This window comes from Leucoraja erinacea, chromosome 8 (genome assembly GCF_028641065.1).
Source record: "Leucoraja erinacea ecotype New England chromosome 8, Leri_hhj_1, whole genome shotgun sequence".
NCBI classification, from domain to species: Eukaryota; Metazoa; Chordata; class Chondrichthyes; order Rajiformes; family Rajidae; genus Leucoraja; species Leucoraja erinaceus.
The window spans coordinates 3,013,328-3,040,180 of NC_073384.1; the positions used below are offsets into that span (position 1 = coordinate 3,013,328).

General features: G+C 44.6%; 1 protein-coding gene across 1 annotated transcript in view; it reads right to left on the reverse strand.

Moving 5' to 3' along the window:
• ehbp1 (EH domain binding protein 1) overlaps positions 1-26,853 on the reverse strand; it is a 373,177-nt gene that overhangs the window by 314,238 nt on the left and 32,086 nt on the right. Inside the window, exons 3-5 of the mRNA XM_055638879.1 lie at positions 22,700-22,757; positions 18,779-18,874; positions 15,032-15,085 (exon numbers count right to left, since the gene is read on the reverse strand). Coding sequence (XP_055494854.1) covers positions 15,032-15,085; positions 18,779-18,874; positions 22,700-22,757 — 208 coding nt within the window. The remainder of the gene's footprint in view (positions 1-15,031; positions 15,086-18,778; positions 18,875-22,699; positions 22,758-26,853) is intronic.

The window sequence follows — 26,853 nt, forward strand, 5'->3', positions numbered from 1 at the left end:
TGGGGATGCTTTTCTGCAGCAGGGACAGGGAAGCTGGTCAGAGTTGATGGGAAGATGGATGGAGCCAAATACAGGGCAATCTTGGAAGAAAACCTGTTAGTCTGCAAAAGACTTGAGACTGGGGCGGAGGGTCACCTTCCAGCAGGACAACGACCCTAAACATACAGCCAGAGCTACAATGGAATGGTTTAGATCAAAGCATATTCACGTGTTAGAATGGCCCAGTCAAAGTCCAGATCTAAATCCAATTGAGAATCTCTGGCAAGACTTGAAAATTGCTGTTCACAGACGCTCTACATCCAATCTGACTGAGCTGGAGCTATTTTGCAAAGAAGAATGGGCAAAAAGTTCAGTCTCTAGATGTGCAAAGCTGGTAGAGACATACCCCAAAAGACTTGCAGCTGTAATTGCAGCGAAAGGTGGTTCTACAAAGTATTGACTCAGGGGGGCTGAATACTTTTGCACGCCACTCACTTCACAATGTACCTACCTTCTCTCCATACTCCCAGAAGGCAGTGGAGGCCAATTCAATGGATGTTTTCAAGAGAGAGATTTAGCTCTTAGGGCTAACGGAATCAAGGGATAAAGGGCTACAGATTTTGGATGATCAGCCATGATCATATTGAATGGCAGTGCTGGCTCAAAGGGCCGAATGGCCTACTCCTGCGCCTATTTTCTATGTTTCTAAGATGGTTATGATGATTGAAGGCAAATCATTTCTGACTAACCATAATGCAACTGCACTTCACATGGATTTGGCAAGGCCACCAGCATCATCAAGGACGGGTCTCACCCCGGTCACTCCCTGTTCTCCTTTCTCCCATTAGGTAAACGCACATCTCCAGATTCAGGTCAGTTTATTTCCAGCTATTATCAGTCAACAGAATAACCCCCCCTCCCCCGGTGCTGTCCACTTGACCTCTCCCTTCCACCGCCATCTGCTCCTCCTTCTCCCCGAGTTGCTGACATATTCTATCTTGGAATTCTGCCTGACCTGCTGAGTTACTCCAGCACTTTGTGTATCTTCTGTGTATTAACCATCATCTGCAATACTTTGTTTCGCTAAACACTTACACATGGCCCGTCAAGGCGTACTGGATTTCACGGTGGCTAACCATTTCAACTCCCCTTCCCATATTGAACTTTCTGTCCTAGGCCTCCTCCATTGTCAGAGTAAAGCCACGCGCCAATTTGAGGAACAGCACATCATATTCCGCTTGGTCAGCTTACAACCCAGCAGTAGGAGTTATGAACTCTCTAAATTTAGGTCACTTCTACAAACACCTCCCTCCCCCCTCCTCTATTAAAGTCCATTAACTTTTAGCACTGAAATCTACAAGTATAGAACATTACACACCAAACCTACAGAGCAATACACGTTTGGCTTTAATTAATGCCTCCATCTCGGAAAAGTCAGCCAACAACTGACGAAAATCAGCCAACAACTGACGAAAAGCTAATAAGTGGTTAGGAACTGCCAATAGGCTTAATAATCTCAAAAACATGTACGCTCAATGTGAATTTTTAATGCTGAAGCATTAACTGCTTCCCTATTTAAAATAGTTCTGCTGAAAGGAATGGACAGAATGATTGAAAACAGTTGAAAGCCTAGGACCTCATCATCTCAAATGTCTAGCATATTTTGACAGTTCCATAATAAGAAATCACAACCAATTTTTGCAGGAAGCAAATTGACAAATTTTCATAACAGAGCTTCCTAGCTATTTTCAAATAATCATCAAATGTTTCTTGAAGCATTTTTATTCTCTTAAGATTTAGTAAGAAATATCATGCACAAATAGGTATTGTTGGATACACTGCCATTTCTAAGATAAAATACAATCTACAGCTCAAATAATTCTACCTAGGGATTAACATTTCAGAGGTTCAGCCAGAGATTATGTGCATGGATCTTGAATTTCATCATCTCCCTGTGGCACAATAGCTTATTCTTACTTCTTTTCCTATTTATTCTTTGAAGGGTCAGGAAAGCTTAGCTTCCCGGTGCATTCATTTCATCTTTGCACTGAGTAGCGACCCAACGACCCAGATAACTTGCTGATTTTGGTTTTCCAGTCACCTGATTTTGAATCCTGTTAAAATGATATTAATTAAATGCTGCCCCCTCTTGGCTAACAACTGATATAATTTAAAGGTGTCATGACCAGTTGTCTAAACATCAAATATTTTACGATGAGTGTAGGAAGGGTTTAGCCAACAAAATAAACCACTGAAAATTTACAACCCAATTAGAGTCTTAGAGTGAAACAGTGTGGAAACAGGCCCTTCAGCCCAACTTGCCCACACTGGCCAACATGTCCCAGCTATACTTGTCTCACCTGCCATTGTTTGGTCCATATCCCTCCAAACCTGTCCAATCCATGTACTGTTTCTTAAATGTTGGGATAGTCCCAGCCTCAACTACCTCCTCTGTGGCAGCTTGTTCCATACACCCACCACACTTTGTGTGAAAACGTTACCCCTCATGCTCCTATTAAATCTATTGAGGCTTTAGTGATGACCAAATGTTATTTCATGCTTTCCTCTGGAATGGTGAATAAATAGTAATAAATGCCATCCATTCCCTGTCCCTCTTGCTCTATTCCAGGTTTTTCTCCCCAATTTGTAGTCTTTACTAGACTAAGTGGGACCTGTTGGGTCCCAGTATCACACAGGACGGCTGGTCCCCCAACGCAATATTCCACCTCTTGAAAATTTGACAAAATTGGATTTTACAATGCACAAAAAAATGCAGTTGATTCAACTTTGTAACGAGAGAAAATACAGGTATTTCAAATTGATGACTTCTAATTTCCTTTGAGGATTGGAGACCAGGGATGGGTTTTTTCCGTTCACACTAATTAGCTATACCACAAATTACATTACATAATTATAATGAAAGGCAGGCAAAGAATGTTATCAATCACATTTAACCATTACAACAAAGATAAAATATGGAAACATAGAAACATAGAAAATAGGTGCAGGAGTAGGCCATTCAGCCCTTCGAGCCTGCACCGCCATTCAATATGATCATGGCTGATCATCCAACTCAGCATCCTGTACCTACCTTATCTCCATACCCCCTGATACCTTTAGCCACATGGGCCACATCCAACCCCCTCTTAAATATAGCCAATGAACTGGCCTCAACTACCTTCTGTGGCAGAGAATTCCAGAGATTCACCACTCTCTATGTGAAAAATTTTTTTACTCATCTCGGTCCTAAAAGATTTCCCCCTTATCCTTAAACTGTGACCCCTTGTTCTGGACCTCCCCAACATCGGGAACAATCTTCCTGCATCTAGCCTGTCCAACCCCTTAAGAATTTTGTACGTTTCTATAAGATCCCCCCTCAATCTTCTAAATTCTAGCAAGTAGAAGCCGAGTCCAGCCAGTCTTTCTTCATATGAAAGTCCTGACATCCCAGGAATCAGTCTGGTGAAACATTCCATTGTGATTTTCAGAAAATTATACAAAAGGTGCACATCTGAAAGCCCACAGTGACAGGAAGCACAATCACAGCTTCAGATTGAAAGATATTTTTTAGGAAGATAAGAAAGAAAACAAAATAAAGGGAACAAATTCAGGGGATTGGAGTTTAAACAGCTTAAGTTTCTGGAAAGGTATAGTGCGGAGAGTGGATGGCATGTGCTCTACTGTAGAGTAGAACGTCAACGCGGTCATGAGGAATAAGTCTCAGCAGGAACGCAGCAGGAGAACAGAAATTTGGGGCAAGGGGGTCAATAATTCTAGAGACTGTCAGCGCTGTTAATCATAGAAACATAGAAATTAGGTGCAGGAGTAGGCCATTCGGCCCTTCGAGCCTGCACCGCCATTCAACATGATCATGGCTGATCATCCAACTCAGTATCCCGTACCTGCCTTCTCTCCATACCCTCTGATCCCCTTGGCCACAAGGGCCACATCAAACTCACTCTTAAATATAGCCAATGAACTGGCCTCAACTACCCTCTGTGGCAGAGAGTTCCAGAGATTCACCACTCTCTGTGTGAAAACGCTGTAATCAGAACAATGTCCCCAATAACGCTTAGTTGGACGTTCGGCAGCTGTGGCAGGGCTTCCTACATGGTGAAACTAAGGGGCAGCTCAAGCAACAGCGAGGCATCAGTCCCAGATGTGCCCAATGCGTTCTACATTCGATAGGGAAAAGACTGATGTGCCTCCTTTAACACCATAGCCCCTGATGACATTGTAATCGCAGGCACCAAGGACGATGTCAGAAGATACTTCATGAGAGTGAACCCTCGGAAACCGCCTGGACCTGACCACGTCCTTAAAATCTGCAGAGATCAACTGGCAGGAGTTTTTGTGGGAATCTTCACCCTCTCATTAGTGAGATCTGAGGTTCCCATGTACTTTAAAGGGGCGACAGGTAGCGCAATGGGCTAAGTGTTCGGCTGGCGGCCGGAAGGTAGCCGGTTCGAATCCCGCTTGGAGTGCATACTGTCGTTGTGTCCTTGGGCAAGACACTTCACCCACCTTTGCCTGCGTGTGAATGTGGGTGAATGTGTGTGAGTGATTGGAGGTGGTCGGAGGGGCCGTAGGCGCAGATTAGCAGCCACGCTTCCGTCAGTCTGCCCCAGGGCAGCTGTGGCTACAGAAGTAGCTCACCACCACCGAGTGTGACTGAGGAGTGAATGAATAATGCGATGTAAAGTGCCTTGAGTATCTAGAAAGGCGCTATATAAAATCCCATCCATTATTTAAAGGCCATCAATAATACCAGTCCAAGAAGAGCAAGGTGACATGTCTCAATGACTACTAATCAGTGGCACATACATCTGTGGAGATGAGGTGCTTTGAGAGGTTGGTTATAGCGCATATCAACTCCTACCTTAACAAGAACCTGGATTCACAACACTTTGCCAAACAACATAATAGATCAACAGGGAATATTCCTGGGACTGGCTCTTCATTCTGCATTGGACCACTTGGACATAAGAACACATGCATCAGGCTGTTGTTCACAAACTGCTACTCGACATTTAACATCATCATCCCCTCCAAACTTATCACCAGACTCAGGGAACGGAGTCTCTCTTCTGAATCCTTTGCAATCCTCTACTTCCTCATCAACAGAACACAACAGTACGAATCGGCAACAGCATTTCCTCCACTATAACTGTCAAATAATGGGCACATCAAAGCTGTGAGTTCACCCCCACTCTAAACCCATGACTGTATAGTCAGACACAGTTTAAACCCCGCCTTTACATTCGCTGACCTCACCACCGTAGATAGACGAATTACGGATAATGAGGAGTAAGAATATAGGAAGGAGATCGATCATCTGAATGAATAGTGCCAGAACAACCTTGCTCTCAATGTCAGTAAGTTCAAGGAGCTGATTGTTGATTTAGAAGAGGAAGGCTGAGGTTCCACAAACCTGTCCTCCAACATGGTGGAGAGAGTAAACAACTTCAAGTTCCTGAGTGTGCATACCTCTAAAGATCTGTCCTGGGGCCAGCAAATTGATGCAATGATAAAGAAAGCCCATCAACACCTCTAGCTCCTTCGAATATTAAAGAGATTCGGTGCATCAACAAATATTCTCTTGAACATGTACAGGAGTACTATACATAACATATTAACTGGCTATATCATGCCCTGGTTCAACAACGAACTCCCAGGAACAAAGAAGATTACAAACAATAGTGGATACCACCTGGTCCTTCATGAGCACTGTCACCCCACCATCGAAGGGGCCTATAGGAGGTGCAGCCAGTATCATCAATGACCCACACCACCCTGGCTGGCTATACATTCTCAGTTTACTCCTACCATCAGGAAGAAGATAAAGTTAAAAAAAACTATGACCTCCAGGTTCAGGAACAACTTCTTTCCAACAACTATCAGGCAATTGAACACTACGAACACCGACTAAACTACTAATTGTCTTTGGTGCATAAACAGTCCAAAAATCTGTTTATTTAATTATTTTGTGTTGTCTATATGTATTGTGTTTACAGACCTGTTATGCCGCTGCAAATAAGAATTTCACTGTTCTGATTTTTTTGGTACGGTTGACAATTATAGGGTCTCAACTCGAAATGTCACATTTTGTATCTATCCTTTCTTTTGATTGTTTTGCCAGCTTCCTCAAGTCAATAGGATTAGAGATACCCTTGGAATTTCTGCACATCATGAATCCACTAGAAAACATCTTTATCATGTAATTTACGAAAACCTGATTGTAATTAGATATGATCTGTTATGTGCTAGATTTTTTGGGTTTTTGAAGCACAATATCCAAATTGTCTGAGGATCACATTTGTGTAATAGCATCATTAATCCACAGTGTGGCAGTAGAAACAATGGCAACACGCTGTCAGAACTGCAGTTCCATGCATTGGCTATAACAACTTACAACGTCTAAGCATGCCTTTAAACAAGGTCGGAAGAAAAAATACAGTGCAGTGCCTGGAACAATCAAATGAGCTCCTCACAACATCCTCAAATCTTCATGTCAGTATCTGCTGACATGAAAAGTCTCATTTGTCTTTCACAAGTTCGAAATATCTTCAAGTGCTTCACAAATAATCACTTTGAAAGTGAAAATGCAAAACTTCCAGGTGCATAAAATCTTAAATAAACACAGAAAATACTAGGAATACTCAGCACATCAGGTGGCAAATGTGAAAAGAGAAATAGCTTTGTTGCTGAGTGTTTCTAACATTTTCTCTTTTTATGTTTGAAGTGGAGGAATTAGTACGATTTAAGAAGTGTGATAATTAATTGGGACTGAAGTTGGCTCACCGACATTGTCCCTGGGATAATTGGAAAAGGGCAGAGGAGCCAATAAAACAAAATATAGACAATAGACAATAGGTGCAGGAGGAGGCCTTTCGGCCCTTCGAGCCAGCACCGCCATTCTATGTGACCATGGCTGATCATCCCAAATTAGTACCCCGTTCCTGCCTTCTCCCCATATCCCCTGACTCCGCTATCTTTAAGAGCCCTATCTAGCTCTCTCTTGAAAGTATCCAGAGAACCGGCCTCCACCGCCCTCTGAGGCAGAGAATTCCACAGACAAAATATATAAATGAATAACTAAAATGGAAAGAAACAAATCAAAACAATCAATTTACAAGTCAGGCACAAATTGTTGGAGTAACTCAGCGGGTCAGACATAATCGTTACCCCAGAGGTGCTGCCTAACCCACTGAGTTACTACAGTATTTTGTCTTTTTTTGTAAACCAACACCTGCAGTTCATTGCTTCCATTCAAATGGCAGAATAGTTTAAAAGGAGTGAATGGTTCCACTATTTTACACCAATATTGTCTGACTCTGATATATACTTCCTTCAGCTTTCCTCCAATGGCCTCATTGCATCTTTGAAGTGTCATTGCAACTTTGAAGGTTAATTGCCGGGATGGCGGGACTGTCATATGCTGAGAGAATGGAGCGGCTGGGCTTGTACACTCTGGAGTTTAGAAGGATGAGAGGATATCTTTAGGGGTAAGTTAGGGGTAATATGCTTCTTTACGCAGGGATGGTGGCGGGAATGAGCTGAAGTGGTGGAGGCAGGTTCATTGGTATCTTTAAAAATAAATTGGATAGGCATATGGATGAGAAGCGGAATGGAGGGTTATGGTACGACAGGCAGGTGGGACTAAGGGGTTTGTTCGAATGGACTTGTAGGGCCGAGATGGCCTGTTTCTTGTATTGTTATATGGTTATATGGTTATATCTTATTGAAACATATAAGATTGTTAAGGGTTTGGACACGCTAGAGGCAGGAAACATGTTCCCGATGTTGGGGGAGTCCAGAACCAGGGGCCATAGTTTAAGAATAAGGGGCAAGCCATTGAGAACGGAGACGAGGAAACACTTTTTCACACAGAGAGTTGTGTGTCTGGAATTCTCTGCCTCAGAGGGTGGTGGAGGCCGCTTCTCTGGGTACTTTCAAGAGAGAGCTAGATAGGGCTGTTAAAGATAGCAGAGTCAAGGGATATGGGGAGAAGGCAGGAACGGGGTACTGATTGGGGATGATCAGCCATGATCACATTGAATGGAAGGGCCGAATGGCCTACTCCTGCACCTATTGTCTATAAACAGATGAGGAAGTCGAGGATCCAATTGTAGAGGGATACGCAGAGACCCAGTTTTGTGAGCTTGTGAAACAGCTTTTTAGTATCAAAAACTATTTATTGAATTACGATCAGGATACAGAGCAAAACCATGATAACACACCCACCACCAAAGTACAAAATCACCAAATTATCTAGACACTAAATTTTCAAACAACTATGATACAATCCGTACAAATATACTAAATAACTACTATACAACTATGTCCCTCTCTAACACAACCCGGGCACGGACGTAACCCCGAAAAAGGGGCAAGCATCTGGCTCGGGCAAAGCCCTCTTCCGTCTTGCACCGTGACTTGCAGATGGCCAGCTTGGCCAGGCCTTGGAGCAACCCGCCCAGGACATCTTCGGCCCTACCCACTCCCTAGATCCCGTCACCAGTCCTTCGGTCGCTGACAGCAGAACCGCTCCTCCCCCTATGGGCCCCCGGTGTGCCTTGCCCCCCGGACCCTGGCTACAAGGGATACTCTACTGGTCCTTAGGTAACCAGCTTTTGTTTTTAAATGTATTGATTATATTAAAATATAATATTTACAATATAATAAAGCAAAACCGAACCTAAATAAACTACTATACAACTATTTTATAATCCTTGTCAAGGATGCATTCATAGAAACATAGAAACATAGAAAATAGGTGCTGGAGTAGGCCATTCGGCCCTTCGAGCCTGCACCGCCATTCAATATGATCATGGCTGATCATCCAACTCAATATCCCATCCCTGCCTTCTCTCCATACCCCCTGATCCCTTTAGCCACAAGGGCCACATCCAACTCCCTCTTAAATAAAGCCAATGAACTGGCCTCAACTACCTTCTGTGGCAGAGAATTCCACAGATTCACCACTCTCTGTGTAAAAAATGATTTTCTCATCTCGGTCCTAAAAGACTTCCCTCTTATCCTTAAACTGTGACCCCTAGTTCTGGACTTCCCCAACATCGGGAACAATCTTCCTGCATCTAGCCTGTCCAACCCCTTAAGAATTTTGTAAGTTTCTATAAGATCCCCCCTCAATCTTCTAAATTCTAGCGTGTACAAGCACAAGGCTATCCAGTCTTACTTCATATGAAAGTCCTGCCATCCCAGCAATCAGTCTGGTGAACCTTCTCTGTACTCCCTCTATGGCAAGAATGTCTTTCCTCAGACCCTGGACTACAAGGGATACTCTACTGGTCCTTAGGTAACCAGCTTTTGTTTTTAAATGTATTGATTATATTAAAATATAATATTTAACCGAACCTAAATAAACTACTATACAACTATTTTATAATCCTTGTCAAGGATGCATTCATAGAAACATAGAAACATAGAAAATAGGTGCTGGAGTAGGCCATTCGGAAAGAAGCGAGCCGGCAACAGAGACCGCCATTCAATATGATCATGGTTGGGGTGAGCTGATTGGCGTTGCCAACTCAATATCCCATCCTCAATGGAGGGGAGCGAGCCTTCTCTCCATACACCCCCCTCTGATCCCTTTAGCCACAAGGGCCACACCATCTAACTCCCTCTCTTGAATAAAGCCAATGAACTGGCCTCAAAGACCTTCTTCTTGATGGCAGTGGCAGAGAATTCCACAGATTCACCACTCTCTGTGTAAAAAATGATTTTCTCATCTCGGTCCTAAAAGACTTCCCTCTTATCCTTAAACTGTGACCCCTAGTTCTGGACTTCCCCAACAGCGGGAATAATCTTCCTGCATCTAGCCTGTCCAACCCCTTAAGAATTTTGTAAGTTTCTATAAGATCCCCTCTCAATCTTCTAAATTCTAGCGTGTACAAGCCAAGTCTATCCAGTCTTACTTCATATGAAAGTCCTGCCATCCCAGGAATCAGTCTGGTGAACCTTCTCTGTACTCCCTCTATGGCAAGAATGTCTTTCCTCAGATTAGGAGACCAAAACTGTACGCAATACTCCAGGTGTGGTCTCACCAAGACCCTGTACAACTGCAATAGAACCTCCCTGCTCTTATACTCAAATCCTTTTGCCATGAATGCTAACATACCATTTGCTTTCTTCACTGCCTGCTGCACCTACATGCCTACTTTCAATGACTGGTGTACCATGACACCCAGGTCTCGTTGCATCTCCTCTTTTCCTAATCGGCCACCATTCAGATAATAGTCTACTTTCCTGTTTTTGCCACCAAAGTGGGTAACCTCACATTTATCCACATTATACTGCATCTGCCATGCATTTGCCCACTCACCCAACCTATCCAAATCACCTTGCAGCCTCCTAGCATCCTCCTCACAGCTAACACTGCCCCCCAGCTTTGTGTCATCCGCAAACTTGGAGATGTTGCATTCAATTCCCTCGTCCAGATCATTAATATATATTGTAAATAGCTGGGGTCCCAGCACTGAGCCTTGCGTTACCCCACTAGTCACTGCCTGCCATTCTGAAAAGGACCCGTTTACTCCTACTCTTTGCTTCCTGTCTGCTAGCCAGTTCTCTATCCACATCAATACTGAACCCCCAATACCGTGTGCTTTAAGTTTGCATACTAATCTCTTATGTAGGACCTTGTCGAAAGCCTTCTGAAAGTCCAGATATAACACATCTCAACGCCCCGCGGTGCCCAGCGGTCCCGGAACTACCCCAGGGTGCCCGTGGAAAGCGTGTAGTCCCTCTCTAACACCACCCGGGCACGGACGTAACACCGGAAAAGGGGCAGGCAGCCGGTTCAGGCAGAGCCCTCTTCTGCCTGGCGCCGTGATGGCGGATGGCCAGCTTGGCCAGGCCCAGGAGCAACCCAACCAGGACATCATCAGCCCTATCCCTCTCCCCTATGCACAGGATGAGGATGGGGTGTGAGAAATGCAGCCATAAGGCAAGGAGCAGCCCCTTTAGATAATGGAACAGGGGCTGCAGCCTCACACACTCCATATACACGTCGTACACAGACTCTTCCAGCCCGCAACAGTGGCAGGCGGCTGGCGAGTCTGTGAACCGCAAGAGAAACAGGTTGCAGGGCAGGTAACCAGCTTGGAGGGGATGATGGTATTGACCGCCGAGCTGTAGTCTTTAAACAACAGCCTGACTCAAGTGTTTTTATTGTCCAAGTGGTCCACTGCGGAGTGTAGAGCCAGTGAGAATGCATCCTCCATTGGCCTGTTGTGACGGTAGGCAAACTGTAGTGGGTCGAGGATCTTATTGAACTAGGAGTTGATATCCACCATAACCAACCTCTCAAAGCACTTCATCACCACAAATGTTAGTGCCACTGGTCGATAGTCGTTGAGGCACGTCACCTTACTCTTTTTGGGCATTATTGATGCCCTCTTAAAGCAGGTGGGAACCTCAGACCTCAGTAGTGAGAGATCGAAAATGTCTGCAAAAACCCCAGACAGTTGGTCCGCACAGGTTTTGAAAACTCGACCGGGTATACCATCACGTCCAGGAGATTTCCGAGGGTTCACCCCCTGAAGGATCTTCTGACGTCTGCCTCTGTGACTGTAATGCCATCGGGGCTTATGGGGCTCGGGATGGCATATCAGTGTTCTCCTACATGCGTAGAACACATTGAGTTCGTCAGGGAGTGATGCTTCGGATGGTCGGATTTTCCGAAATGAGAATGAAGGATAGAGCGATAGGCGTCTTTGATGGCCGTGTAGCAGTGGTCAAGGGTGTTTGATCCTCTGGTGCTGCAGGCGACATGTTGGTGGTAGTTTGGGAGTGATTTTTTCAGGTTTGTTGAAGTCCCCGGCTATGGTGGTAAAGGCTTCGGGGTACGCAGTCTGGTGCTTGTTGACCACGGCGTGCAGCTCCTCCAATGCAAGACGGATGTCTGCTTAGGGTGGGATGTAGACCGCGGTCAGGATAATGGAGGTGAATTCCCTCGGGAGGTAGAAGGGGCGGCAGATGTTCTCTACCAGATGTTCCAGGTGCGGAGAGCAGGAGTTGGACAGAACTGTCATGTCTGAGCACCACGAAGAGTTGACCATGAGGCAGACAGCCCCCCCTCCCTTTCCCAAATGCATACGATGGATGAAGAAACATGCAGGCTGGACGGTCTCTACGGAAACAGTGGAGATGATGATGTGGCTAGTGGTGGGATCCCGTTGGTGGTGACGAAAATGTTGGAAGATTATGTATGCGACAGCTGATGGGGTGGAAGGTGAGGACTAGGGGATGCTGTCCATGTTATGACTGGGGGGAGGGGAAGTAAGAGCAGAGCTGTGGGATATCAGGGAGACTCAAGTGAGAGCCTCATCTATGATGGAAGAGGGGAACCCCGTTCCCTGAAAAATGAGAACATCTCCAATGTCCTGGTATGGAATACCTCATCTTGGGTGGTGTTTGAGCCGCGGGACTGATTTATAACATCGCCCGGGGGGGTATCGCCTCAGCGCAGAGGGAGAAGAGGAGGGAAGAGACTGCAGACCTAAGACTTTGCCTCCATCACAGTGACGAGATGCTGGGTGGACTCACTGTGGTGGATGTTAATATGTGTTTATTGTTGTTTTTATTGTATTATATGTATGACTGCTGCAATTTCGTTCAGACTTCGGTCTGAATGACAATAAAGGCTATCTATCTAGATGCGGAATTATCAGAAGAATTGGGAGTAGGGAATAGAGTCTTTGTAGGAAGCAGGGTGGGAAGATGTTTAATCTAGATAGCAGGGTTTTTTAATAGATCAGTTGATAGTCTGTCTCCTGTGAAGGAGTCGGTGAGATCAAGAAGCAGTGGGGAGATGTCGGAAATGGTCCAAGTGAATCTGAGTGCAGGATGGAAATCAGTAGTAAAATTAATGAAGTGAGTTCTGCATGGGTACAGGTGGTAGCACCAATGCGGCTGTCAATGTAGCAGAGGTAGAGTTCAGGGATAGGGCCAGTGTATGCCTGGAACAGTTATTGTTCGACGTACCCTACAAAGAGGCAGGCATAGCTGGGGCCCATGCGAGTGCCCATAGCTATGCCTTGCATTTGGAGGAAGTGGGAGAAGTCAAAGGAGAAGTTGTTATGGGTAAGGACCACGACACGATAGAACTTTATTCATCCCCGGAGGGAAATTGGTCTGCCATCAGTAACATGCAAAGTACACAAAAATTTGAAATTAACATTAAATTAAAAGTTTAAAAAAAGAAAGAGACAAACGACCGTTGGCAGGCTCCCGTGTGCACAGCGCCTTCACCGGAACGAACGAACAAACAAACAAACAGGCTCTGCTAAGTGGAAGAGTGTGTTAGTAGAGGGAGTTGGCTGGTTCAGCGGTTGAGAAAGAAACTGAGGACTTTATGACCTTCCTGGTGTGGGATGTAGGTGTAGAGTGACTGAAAATCCATAGTAAATATGAGAGAGTGGGGGCCTGGAAAATGGGTCATTAAAAAGACAAAGGGCATGTGAGGTGCCTTGGACATAGGTTAGGAGGAATTGGATCAGGATGGAGTCGAGGTACGTTGAAATTAATTCAGTGGTACTGGAGCAAACAGAAACAATGGGCCTGCCAGGGCAGTTCTGTTTATGGATTTTGGGGAGAAGATAAAACCGGGCCGTGCAGGGCTAGGGAGCGATAAAGTTGGAGGCTTTGGGGAATGGGGGTTCCCCTCTTCCATCATAGATATCCTGCAGCTCCGCTCTTGCTCCCCCTCCCCAGTCGAAACAAGGACAGAGTTCCCCAAGTCCTTACCTTTCACCCCATCAACTGTCGCATACAGCACATAATCCTCCAACATTTTCGCCACCTCCAACGGGAGCCCACAACTAGCCACATCTTCCCATCTCGTCGCCTTTCCGCAAAGACCATTCCCTTTGCAACTCCCTGGTCAACTCGTCCCTTACCACCCAAACCACCCCCTCCCCAGGTACTTTCCCCTGCAACCACAGAAGATGCAACACCTGTCCCTCTACCTCCCCCCTCGACTCTGTTGAAGGACCCCGACAGTCTTTTCAGATGAGGCCGACTTTCACTTGCACCTCCTCCAACCTTATCTACTGTATCCACTGTTCCAGGTGTGGACTCCTATATATCAGCGAGACTGAGCACAGGCTCGGTGATCATTTCACTGAATACCTCCACTCAGTACATCTACACCTGCCTGATCTCCCAGTTGCGAAACACTTTAACTGCCCCTCCCATTCCCACACTGACTTTTCTGTCCTGGGCCTCCTCCATTGCTAGAGTGAGGCCCAGCACAAACTGGAGGAACAGCACCTCATATTTTGCTGGGGCAGCTTACATCCCAGCAGTATGAACATTGACTTCTCTAACTTCAAGTAACCCATGCTTTCCCTCTCTCTCCATCGCTCCCCCTTCCCAATTCTCCGACCAGTCGTCCTGTGTCCGACTACATTTTATCTGTTTGCTTTGTTGTTATCTTCTCGCAGCTAATAATTATCTATTCTACATTTTCCTTCAGCTTAATTCCCTTTGTCCTATTTTCACACCTCACACTTCCTTATCTACGTATCTCCCTCTCCTCTGACATCAGTTTGAAGAAGGGTCTTGACAAACCACGTCACCCATTCCCTCTCTCCAGAGATGATGCCTGTTCTTCTGTGTTACTCCAACATTTTGTGTCCATCTTTGGATTAAACCAGCATCTACAGTTCTTTCCTACACATGGAGTAACTCAGGAAGTTACTTCCTGCACAGGTACATGGATAGGACAGGTTTGGAGGAATATGGACCAAACGCAGGCAGGTGGGCTAGTATCCCTCCAAACCGGTCTTATCCATGTACCTCCAAATTGGCCCGCAACCAACTTATCTGTCCATTGTCAATGGCAGACTTATCAAACAAGTAAAACCCTTAGAGAACCAAAGGACAATGATGGGATGTTTTTTGAACAATAACCTATTTTTCGTCAACATTAGGCAACTAGCAATCGATTACTTTATAAAGCACATTCTGAGGGACATTAATTCATTCAACAGAGAACAATGTGAAACAATGACATTATTAAACTCACGTTTTCTATAACAAATGTCCACTCCTTGTCTTCAAATTCTTCAGCATGCGGATCCTGGAAAGAAATAATAGGATTCAATTATTATTGAATACTTCTACTTTTTTATCTTATAACCCATGTAATATTAATAAAACACAAATTTTAAGAAGTAACCCAGAACCTCAGGAAAAGTGGGGGAAGGAAAATGACAACAGTGTTAGGCAGGAGATGGGGAAAACACATTGGGAGCAGCCATTATTGAATAGGTCCACATCTAACATGTGGGAGTCATTAAAAGGTTGGCTGGTTAGAATTTGGGACCAACATATCCCTGTGAGGAAGACAGACAATGATGGCAAGGTTCAGGAAACTTAGATGAAAGATGTTGTGAATTTAATCAAAAAGTGGGCAAGGTACTAAATGAATACTTCCATTCTGCTTTTGCCATGGAAAAGGACATGAAGGATACAAGGATAGGAAGGAACTGCAGAGACCCTTCTTCAGACTGAAGAAGGGCCTCGATCCAAAACGTCACGTTGTCCTTTTCTCCAGAGATGCTGCCTGGCTTGCTGAGTTACTCCAGCTTTTGGTGCCTATCTTCTGGTATGCAAGGGCATGTTGAGGTGATCAAGGAGAAGTGATGAGATCCATCCCAGGTTATTGAGAGAGGCTGGAGAACAGATTGTTGGGGCCCTGACAGATATAGGATTGTTGATATCCACTTTAGTCGTAGGCAAGGATATGGAGAACTGGAGAATAGCCAACATTTTTCCTTTGGTTAAGAAGTGCGCCTGGCATAAACCAGGAAATTATAGGGTGGAAAGCCTTACATTAGTGATAAGGAAATTATTGAAGATCACTCTTAGAAATAGATTTAATTACATTTGGAAAGGTTGGTTTTACTTGGGACAGTTGGTGTGGCTTTGTGTCTAACAAATTTGATGCATTTTTTTGGAAGAGGTGATGAAGATGATTGACGAGGATCGGACAGTGGATGTTGTCTTCAATTTAGTAAAGCATTTACCATTTGACAAATATATGGATAGAAAGGGTTTCTATGGATATGAGCTGAATGCAGGCAAATGGGATTAGCCAAGAATGTCAGCCTAGAAAAGGTGGGTCAAACAACCTGTTTCTGTGCTGCAATTCAATACAATACAATACAATTTATTTGTTGTCATTTGAACCCAGAGGTTCGAACAAAATTTGGTTTCTGCAGTCATACAAACAAGAAGAACTAAGACACAACACAATTTACACGAACATCCATCACAGTGAATCTCCTCCTCACTGTGATGGAAGGCAAAGACTTATCTCTCCCCTGCACTCCTTGTTCTCCTCCCGATGTCAGAGTCAAAGCCCCCGGCGGGCAATGGTAAGTAAGTCCCGCGGCAATTATAAAGCCGCGCCGGGTGATGTAAGGCCCCGCTCCAGGTCATCCTCAACCGCGCAACTCGGGCGGGAGAAGTCGCCGTTGAGGAAGCCCCGAAAAGCAGTCTCCCAGCAGGGACCCGCGCGGGCTCCCGGTGTCACCGTCCACCGGGCCGGCGGCTGGAGCCCCCGAATCTCCTGGGTCGAGCCGCAACAGAGAAAAGGTCGGGTTCTCCGTGCAGGGGAAAGATTTAAAAAAGTTTCCCCACCCCCCGCCCCCCACACAACAACCCAGTTTAAAAAAAATAAAAACTACATACAAACGAGACAAAAAAAAAACGACAGACGCCGCCCACCCGTTCAGAGGTTCACAACTGTATGACTCTATTTAACAAAGTCCCTCATGGTAGGTTGCAGAAGATTAAGGCACATAGGATTCACAGACACTTGGTAGTCCTATTAGCTTTAATACAGTTCTATTAGCTTTAAGATTGGCATGTAGATATGTAGGGATTGGAGGGATACGGACCACATGCAGACAGAGAATGTGAGTTTAACATGTTCAGCGCAGACATTGTGGGCCGTGGGGACAATTTCAATGCAGTAATGATTATATGTTCTATGATATAGATCAGTTGGAAATATGTGTAGAAAAATGGGAACAAATGGAGTTTAATCCAGATAAATGAGGTGTTGCACTTTAGGAAGTGAAATGCAAGTATACAGGCAGGGCCACCTAGGAGCATTACTATGCCGAGGGATCAAGATAGCTACCTAAAAGTAGCAACACAGGTAGTAGATATGGGTTGTGAAGGAGGAGCTGTATATCGAGTACAAACGTTGCTACATAAAAGTTTGGTTAGGCCACATTTACAGTATTGCGTGCATTTCTAGTCAGCACATTACAGGAAGGTTGTAGACTTTGGAAATGGTGCAAAAGAGGTTCACCAGAATGTTGTCTGGATAAGAGAGCCTTTGCTAGAGATTGGATAATTTAGATTGCTTTCTCTGGAGCATCAGAGGCTGAAGGGCGATCTGAGAAGTGTACAAAGTATGTGAAGCATAGATCGGGTAGGCAGTCAGAATCATTTTCCTAGGGTGGAAATACCAAATCCTGAAGGGAAGAGATTTTAAAATAGAGGGATAAAGTTGAAAGGAGATTTGCAAGACTTGTTTTTGTTTCTGCAGATAGTGATAGGTACCCGAATCGTGCTGCCGGGGGGTGAAGGTAAACACTGGTATGATGGCAACATTTAAGAGAAGTTTAGACAGACAAATAAACAGGCAGGGATGGAAAGCCATGGAGCGATGGATTAGTTTAAATTGACGTCATAGTTAGCACAGATATCGTGCACAAAAGACCTGTTATGTTGTGTGGTCTACCGACTTATTTCAAATCACTGATAATTATATTCCAGTAAGTGAGCATACAATTCATAATAAAAATCCAAACAAATGTACTTTTTTCACATACATAGATGCATAGATGCATAGATGCACAGAATCTCTTACCCAGAGTAGGCAAATCGAGGACAAGAGGGCATATGTTTAAGGTGAAGGAGAAAAGATTTAATAGGAATCTGAGGGGAACCTTTTTAACATAAAGGATGGTGGGTGTATGGAACAAGCTGCCAGAGGACGTAGTTGAGGCTGGGACTATCCCAACATTGAAGAAACAGTTGGATAGATACATGGATAAGACAGGTTTGGAGAGAAACGGGCCAAATGCAGGTAGGTGGGCCTAGTGTAACTGGGACATGTTGGCCAGTGTGGGCAAGTTGGGCCAAAGGGCCTGTTTCCACACTGTATCACTCTATGACTATGACAAAGTGAAAACATTTGTAAATGGGATCATCACAAGCATTGCCAAATAAAGCTGAATGTTTAACAAGGACTGCCATAAGCATGGTCAGTTGAAGCTGAATTTAACAACTCACGCCATCTCTTCTACAAGAGATAGAAGTCAGTTAGAGTTACCGTGACTAACTCAGTACAAATGATAACATCCCTCCAGCAGGAAGTTTGACTGTAAAGTTCAATCCAGCAATTATGTACGCTATCCCAAATTTAGAATGCATCACATCAACAAAGAACAAGCAGCTATTCCTAATGATATACAATGATAGAATTTGGTCAAAATTTCATCAAAAGCGGCTGCAGTGATGAATAGGCACAAGATTGCAGGCTGGGAAACCAGTTAATTTGAGATTTTATTCCACTTTACATCACAGCATTAACTATGCCCCAAAATAATTATTGTCACATGAGCTACAGTTTTAACATCTTAATGATAGGACTCATTTTCCACAGCCTCACAAGCAAAATCAATACTAGTAAGACACATATTGTTTTGGGAAATGCTGTTGCAATACAATCAGAGTTTATGAGCTGTTGTACCTTGAAAAGTGTCACAGTGATTTCAATGTTTTCGGGAACAGGCCAGACCACAACTCCTCGGTATGGGTTTTTAATTCCTGGTTGCCAACTATGAGCCTTCAAAGAGGAACAAGAAAATAAAACATTCACCAATGCGCAAAGTTTGTATTAATATTAATCAATGCGTAAATTTGACCAAAAGTCTTTGGTAAGCAGAGTTACACAAAATGCTTAAACATGACTGTAACCTATAGTCATAAACCTGATCCTATTGTATTACATACTCCATCTTCAACCCCATTTACCACTATGTGGTCTTAACCCTTGATGAAAGAAATAAAGTGGATGAGCTTGAGGCTCAGTTAGAAACTGGCAAGTATGATGTTGTAGGAATGACAGAGACATGGCTGCAAGAAGGCAACGGCTGGGAACTGAATATTCAAGGGTATACCTCCTATCGAATAGACAGACAGGTGGGCAGAGGGGGTGGGGTAGCTCTGCTGTGAGGAATTAAATTCCATCCCTTGCGAGTGGTGACATTGAAACAGGAAATGTGGAATCAGTATAGATAGAACTAAGGAATTGTAAGAGTTAAAAATACCCTAATGGGACTTATCTACAGGCCCCCAAACAGTAGCCTGGACGTAGGGCGCTAGTTGAATCAGGAGTTAAAATTGGAATGTAGCAAAGGTAATGCTATGGGAGATTTCAACATGCAGGTAGACTGGGAAAATCAGGTTGGTACTGGACCCCAAGAAAGGGACTTTGTAGAGTGCCTTCGTGATGGATTCTTAGAGCAGCTTGTATTGGAGCCTACCAGGGAGAAGGCAATTCTGGATTTAGTGTTATGTAATGAACCGGATTTGACAAAGGAACTTGAGGTTAATGAGCCATTAGGAGGTAGTGACCATAATATGGTCAGGTTTAATCTACAATTGGAGAGGGAGAAGGGTAGATTGGAGGTGTCAGTGTTACAGTTGAATAAAGGGGACTTTGGGGCCATGAGGGAGGAGCTGCCCAAAGTTGACTGGAAAGATACCCTAGCAGGGATGACAGTGGACAACAATGGCAGGTGTTTCTAGGAATAATACAGAAGGTGCAGGATCAGTTCATTCCTAGGAGGAAGAAAGATTCCAAGGGGAGTAAGGGGCGACCGTGGTTGACAAGGGGCGACCGTGGCTGACAAGGGACGTCAGGGACAGTATCAAAACAAAAGAGAAGAAGTACAACGTAGCAAAGATGAGCGGGAAGCAAGAGGATTGGGCAATGTTTAAAGAGTAACAGAAGACAACTGAAAAGACAATACGGGGAGAAAAGATGAGGTATGAAGGTAAGCTAGCCAAGAATATAAAGGAGGATAGTAAAAGCTTCTTTAGGTATGTGAAGAGGAAAAAATTAGTTAAGACCAAATTTGGACCCTTGAAAACCGAAAAAGGTGAATTTATTATGGGGAACAAGGAAATGGCAGATGAGTTGAACAGGTACTTTGGATCTGTTTTCACTAAGGAGGACACAAACAATCTTCCTGACATAGTAGTGGCCAGATGATCTGGGGTGACGGCAGAACTGAAGGTAATCCACATTAGGCAGGAAATGGTGTTGGGTCGACTGATGGGACTGAAGGCTGATAAATCCCAGGGGCCTGATGGTCTACATCCCAGGGCACCAAGGGAAGTGGCTCTAGAAATCGTGGATGCATTGGTGATAATCTTCCAATGTTCTATAGACTCAGGATCAGTTCCTGTGGATTGGAGGGTAGCTAATGTTATCCCACTTTTGAAGAAAGGCGGGAGAGAAAAAACAGGGAATTATAGACCAGTTAGCCTGACATCGGTGGTGGGGAAGATGCTGGAGTCAATAATAAAAGATGAGGTAGCCGCACATTTGGATAGCAGTAACAGGATCGGTCTGAGTCAGCATGGACTTACGAAGGGGAAATCATGCTTGACTAATCTCCCGGAATTTTTTGAAGATGTAACTAGGAAAATGGACAAGGGAGAGCCAGTGGATGTAGTGTACCTGGACTTTGAGAAAGCATTTGATAAGGTCCCACATAGATTAGTGGGCAAAATTAGGGCACATGGTGTTGGGGGTAGAGTGCTGACATGGATAGAAAATTGGTTGGCAGACAGGAAACAAAGAGTAGGAATTAACGGGTCCCTTTCAGAATGGCAGGCAGTGACTAGTGGGGTACCGCAAGGCTCGGTGCTGGGACCGCAACTATTTACAATATACATCAATGATTTGGATGAAGGGATTCAAAGTAACATTAACAAATTTGCAGATGACACAAAGCTGGGGTGCAGTGTGAACTGTGCGGTGGATGCTATGAAAATGCAGGGTGACTTGGACAGGTTGGGGGAGTGGGCAGATGCATGGCAGATGAAGTTTAATGTGGATAAATGTGATGTTATCCACTTTGGTATCAAAAACAGGAAGGCAGATTACTATCTAAATGGCGTCGTTGGGAAAAGGGGAAGTACAACGAGATCTGAGAGTCCTTGTTCATCTGTCCATGAAAGTGAGCATGCAGGTACAGCAGGCAGTGAAGAAAGCAAATGGCATGTTGGCCTTTACAACAAGAGTCGTTGAGTATAGGAGTAAAGATGTCCTTTGCAGTTGTACAGAGCCCTGGTGAGACCACACCTGGAGTATTGTGTGCAGTTTTGGTCCCCTGATTTGAGGAAGGACATTCTTGCTATTGTGGGAGTGCAGCGTAGGTTTACAAGGTTAATTCCTGGGATGGCGGGACTGTCATACGTTGAGAGAATAGAGCGGCTGGGCTTGTACACTCTGGAGTTTAGAAGGATGAGAGGAGATCTTATTGAAACATATAAGATTGTTAAGGGTTTGGACACGCCAGAGGCAGGAAACATGTTCCCGATGTTGGGGGAGTACAGAACCAGGGGCCACAGTTTAAGAATAAAGGGTAAGCCTCTGAGCGAGGGCTATTTGTTTATATGTATGTAGCTTGCTTGTGTATACTATTCTTAAAACAAATGTAAAGCACTTGGTGATTCAGATTGGTGGAATAGTTGACAGTGTGCAGGCTTAGCCAAAGCTGCAGGGTGATATCAATGTACAGGTGAAATGGGCTGAGAAATGCTAGATGGGGTTGAATTCCGTCAGTAACATTGAGGTGATGATATACATCATGAATGGTAAAGTCCTGGAGAGGGTTGAGGAAGAGATAGTCCCTGTTCCCTGTCCAACGATTCTCAAGGCAGCAGTGTAGACAGAAAAAGTAGTTAAGAAGCTATATGGGATGCTACCATTCATCAGTCATTAAATACTTGAGCAGGGAGATGATACTCTAATACTCGAGCCACTCCACATATAAGCAGACTTTGTCCTCAGGCTTAATGGTAGAAAATGTAATTTGGAATACCTGCCCCAGATGTTAGGTTTATTTTCTTTTATAATACCCGATATTGAATATAATAATAAGCCAATTCAGATTGATTCTGAGAACATGGGTAGGATAGGTTTACAAGGATATGGGCCAAACATAGGCAGGTAGGACCAGTGTAGATGTGTCATGTTGGTCGGCGTGGGCAAGTTGGCCTGAAGGGCCTATTTCCATGTTGTTTGGCTGTATGACTATGTCTAAGATCTGAATTACTTGAGCCTGAATGAACTGGAAGTGGGCCTATGTTTGACAAATGAATGGTGTGCACATTGGAACCTACAAAATTTTGACGGGAGGGAGATAGCTTGACCAGGAAGATGATAAGACGACATTTCTCCAAAAGAGCGGAATCCAGAACCAGGGGCTACAGGATCACCTGTTTGGGATATAAACAAGGACACATTTTTTCTCTTAGAGGGTGTAGCTGAGACCAAGATCATAGTAGCCGAGTAGAAGCATATACCTGCTCCAGTTTCCTAGGTTCTTGTGAATCCTGATACCTTACCTATCGGCAGTGAATATTTAATGCATACCTTAGATGATTTCCGCCTGCTTCTTCTTGTCCAAACCACCACCAGCTTGTCAGGTTGCCTAATAATATAATGAGAAATAAATATTAGCTATACAACTATAATACAGAATACACCAATTACCAAGATCATCAAAATGTTTGTTATTAAATAAAATCCAATGCTGCCAAGAACATAGAGATAAAAGCAGGACAACGTCATATTTATGTGTTCAAGAAGATGAACACATAAACAAAAGAAATGAACACTTAAAGAACATCATATTTATGATATCTATCAATATCAGTTTTGAAAATGCCCAAGAACTAACTCTGCTTGGACACAACCCTTTATGTGAAGACATTTATTTTCCTCCATTTTGAATGACTGATCACTTATTTTGAGACAGAGATCCTTGGTTCTCCACACATAGCCAGTAAAAACATCTGTCAAGGCCCCTCTGAATGCCATGGTTTCAATGAAGTATGCTTCCGGAAGTCAAGAGTACACAGGCACGAGTGTGTTTAACCTCTCCTCATATGGCAAACCCACAATCCCAAGAACCAATATGCTGCTCCTTCACTACACTCCCGCAATAACAAATGTAATGAATGAATAAGTTTATTGGCCAAGTATTCATATACAAGGAATTTGCCTAGGTGCTCCGCCCACAAGTGACAACATGACATACAGTGACCGTTAGGAATGACACAAAAGAGTAAACATTAATAATAAAACATTATCGATTAAACATGTGAATGAAATAAAATACCTGAGTAATAGGAGGCTACAGATCTTTGGTTATTGAGTAGAGCTACTACTCGTGGAAAAAAGCTGTTTTTATGTCTGACTGTGGCAGCTTTGACAGTCCGGAGTCGCCTTCCAGAGGGAAGTCATTCAAAGCGTTTGTTGCCAGAGATGATCTTGCCCGCTCGCTTCCTGGCCCTTGCAGTGTACAGTTAGAAACATAGAAAATAGGTGCAGGAGTAGGCCATTCGGCCCTTCGAGCCTGCACCGCCATTCAATATGATCACGGCTGATCATCCAACTCAGTATCCTGTACCTGCTTTCTCTCCGTACCCCCTGATCCCTTTAGCCACAAGGGCCACATCTAACTCCCTCTTAAATATAGCCAATGAACTGGCCTCAACTACATTCTGTGGCAGAGAATTCCAGAGATTCACCACTCTGTGTAAAAAATGTTTTTTCTCATCTCAGTCCTAAAAGATTTCCCCTTTATCCTTAAACTGTGACCCCTTGTTCTGGACTTCCCCAACATCAGGAATAATCTTCCTGCATCTAGCCTGTCCAACCCCTTAAGAATTTTGTAAGTTTCTATAAGATCCCCCCTCAATCTTCTAAATTCTAGCGAGTACAAGCCGAGTCTATCCAGTGCTATAAAATCGAACCTGCCTCCACCAGTTCCACTGGAAGCTCATTCCACAAAGCTACCACACTATGAGTAAAGAAGTTCCCCCTCATGTTACCCCTAAACCTTTGTCCCTTAATTCTCAAATCATATCCTCTTGTTTGAATCTTCCCTACTCTCAATGGAAAAAGCTTATCCACGTCAACTCTGTCTACCCCTGTCATAATTTGAAAGACCTCTATCAAGTCCCCCCTTAACCTTCTGCGCTCCAAAGAATAAAGACCTATCCTGTTCAACCTTTCTCTGTAACTTAGGTGCTGAAACCCAGGCAACATATCCCGTTCATCAATGGAGGGAAGTTTGTGGCCAATAACCTTCTCAGCTGATCGGATGATTCGCTGCAGCCGTCGGCTGTCGTGCTTGGTGGCTGAGCCAAATCAGACCATGATGGAGAAGGTGAGGACAGACTCTATGATGTCGGTATAGAATTGGACCATCATTGCCTGTGGCAGATTGTGCTTCCTCAGCTGCCGCAGGAAGTACATCCTCTGTTGTGCCTTTGTGACTGTGGAGTCGATGGTAGCCCCACCTTATTTAAGGTCCTTGGAGATGATGGTTCCCAGGAACTTTGAGATTTGAGGGCCTGGTCTATAAAACATGGTGTACGTTGGTGTGGACAAGGTGTCAGGGGTTATGGGGAGAAGGCAAGAGAATGGGGTTCAGAGGGAGAGATAGATCAGCCATGAATGAATGGCAGAGTACATTTGATGGGCCGAATGGCCTAATTCTGCTCCTATCATTTATGACCTTATGGCACGAAGTTAGGAATGACACATTAGGAAAAGTAACCAAAACCTTTGTTATTGGACAGATCTAAAAGTCATAGTCATAGAGTGATACAGTGTGGAAACAGGCCCTTCGGCCCAACTTGCCCACACTGGCCAACATATCCCAGCTACACTAGTCCCACTGGCCCATACCCCTCCAAACCTGTCCTATCCATGTACCTGTCTAACTGTTTCTTAAACATTGCGATAGTCCCTGCCTCAACTACCTCCTCTGGCAGCTTGTTCCATACTCCCACCACCCTTTGTGTTAAAAAGCTGCCCCTTAAATTCCTATCAAATCTTTTTCTCTTTACCTTAAACGTATGTTTTCAATTCACCTGCTCTGGGCAAGAGACTCTGTGGATCTATCCAATCTATCCCCCTCATGATTTCATAAGATCTCTATAAGACCACCCCTCATCCTCCTGCGTTCCAAGGAATAGAGTCCCAGCCAACCCAACCTCTCTCTATAGTTCAGACCCTCCAGTCCTGGCAACATCCTCGTAAATCTTCTCTGTATCCATTCCACCTTGAAGGATCATTGGAAAAAACTGCTCTATATTTTTACGATTGCTTTTCAAGAACATACCAGGAAAACAAAAGTTACAAACTTACTGACAGACTGTTGACAATGGCGACAATATAACTTTAATATAGTTCACTCTCTAAAGAACCAACTTTGTGCAAATACACACATACCAGAAAAATAGGAGAAAATAATGTATAATCCGGCAATGAACGTTACATTGTCAGTGAGTTATCTGAATGAAGACCATCTACACTTTGCATTTATACAACAACATCTAGACTACAGAAATATGGTAGCGGCCGGTCGGTAACGACGATGGCGGGCTGTGCAGTCTCATTTCTGGTGAGTGCTGACATGGCTCACGAGTCCAATTCGTGAACCACACACTCGAGGGTAGTAGTGGCAGATGAAAATCATCACTGGCGGGTTCTGGACAGCAGCTTTCATCCTCTCCCAGGCTTTGGCAAGTCGCTCTATGCAGCGCTCCCCGAAGCTGCTGGCTGCTGTTCGCATTGCCAGTGTATATTTCAGTTGCTTAGGCTCAAGACCACAATAGTGGAGATGGTCCTTGACGCAATCTTTGTACCGCTTCCTGTGACACCCACGGTTCCTTTGTCCCTGGGAGAGCACGCTGTAGAAGACCTGTCGAGGCATGCCAGCTTCATCCATCCTGATGACGTGCCCAGTCCATCGGAGCTGTGCTTTGATGATCATTGCCTCGATGTTTGTGAAGCTGAATCTGTCCAATACTTCTAGGTTGGGCACTTTGTCCTGCCAGCGAATGCCCATGATGGACCATAACGAGCACATATGGAACTTCTCAAGTTGACGGATGTGATCCCTATACAAGGTCCACGTTTCACAGCCATAGAGCAGGCTGGAAAGCACAACTTCCAAGTGGCAAGATTTCCCGGTCCAGGGAGCTATCAGATGATATGACAGTGTGATGCTTGCAGAATGTGAGAGCCCAGGGACACGGATGGAGCCTCTGGCTGCTACAACTGTGGCAACTGTGTCCAGCTTCAGCTCCTGAAGGACCGTGTTGCGACACTGGAGAAGCAGCTGGATGACCTCAGGGCTATCCGGGAAAACAAGTGTTTCCTGGACAGGAACTACAGTGAGGTTGTCACGCTGAGGATACGGGAAGAGTGAAGGTGTGTGACTGAGAGAAATGGTGGTAATTGTGGAGTGCAGGAGACCCAGGTGGCTGTGCCTAATGAAAACCGGTACGCCCTCTCGGGAACTGTCGGGGGAGACAATGTTTCCGGTCCGGGCGGCGGACACGTCAGTGGCTCCAATCCTAGAGATGGGATTCGACCAGAGAGACCGACGTCGGGCAGAGCCATAGTGGTGGGTGACTCCATTGTCCGAGGAGCAGACAGGAGATTCTGTGGCGGCAGACGAGACGCGAAGATGGTCTGTTGCCTCCCTGGTGCCAGGGTCCAGGATGTCA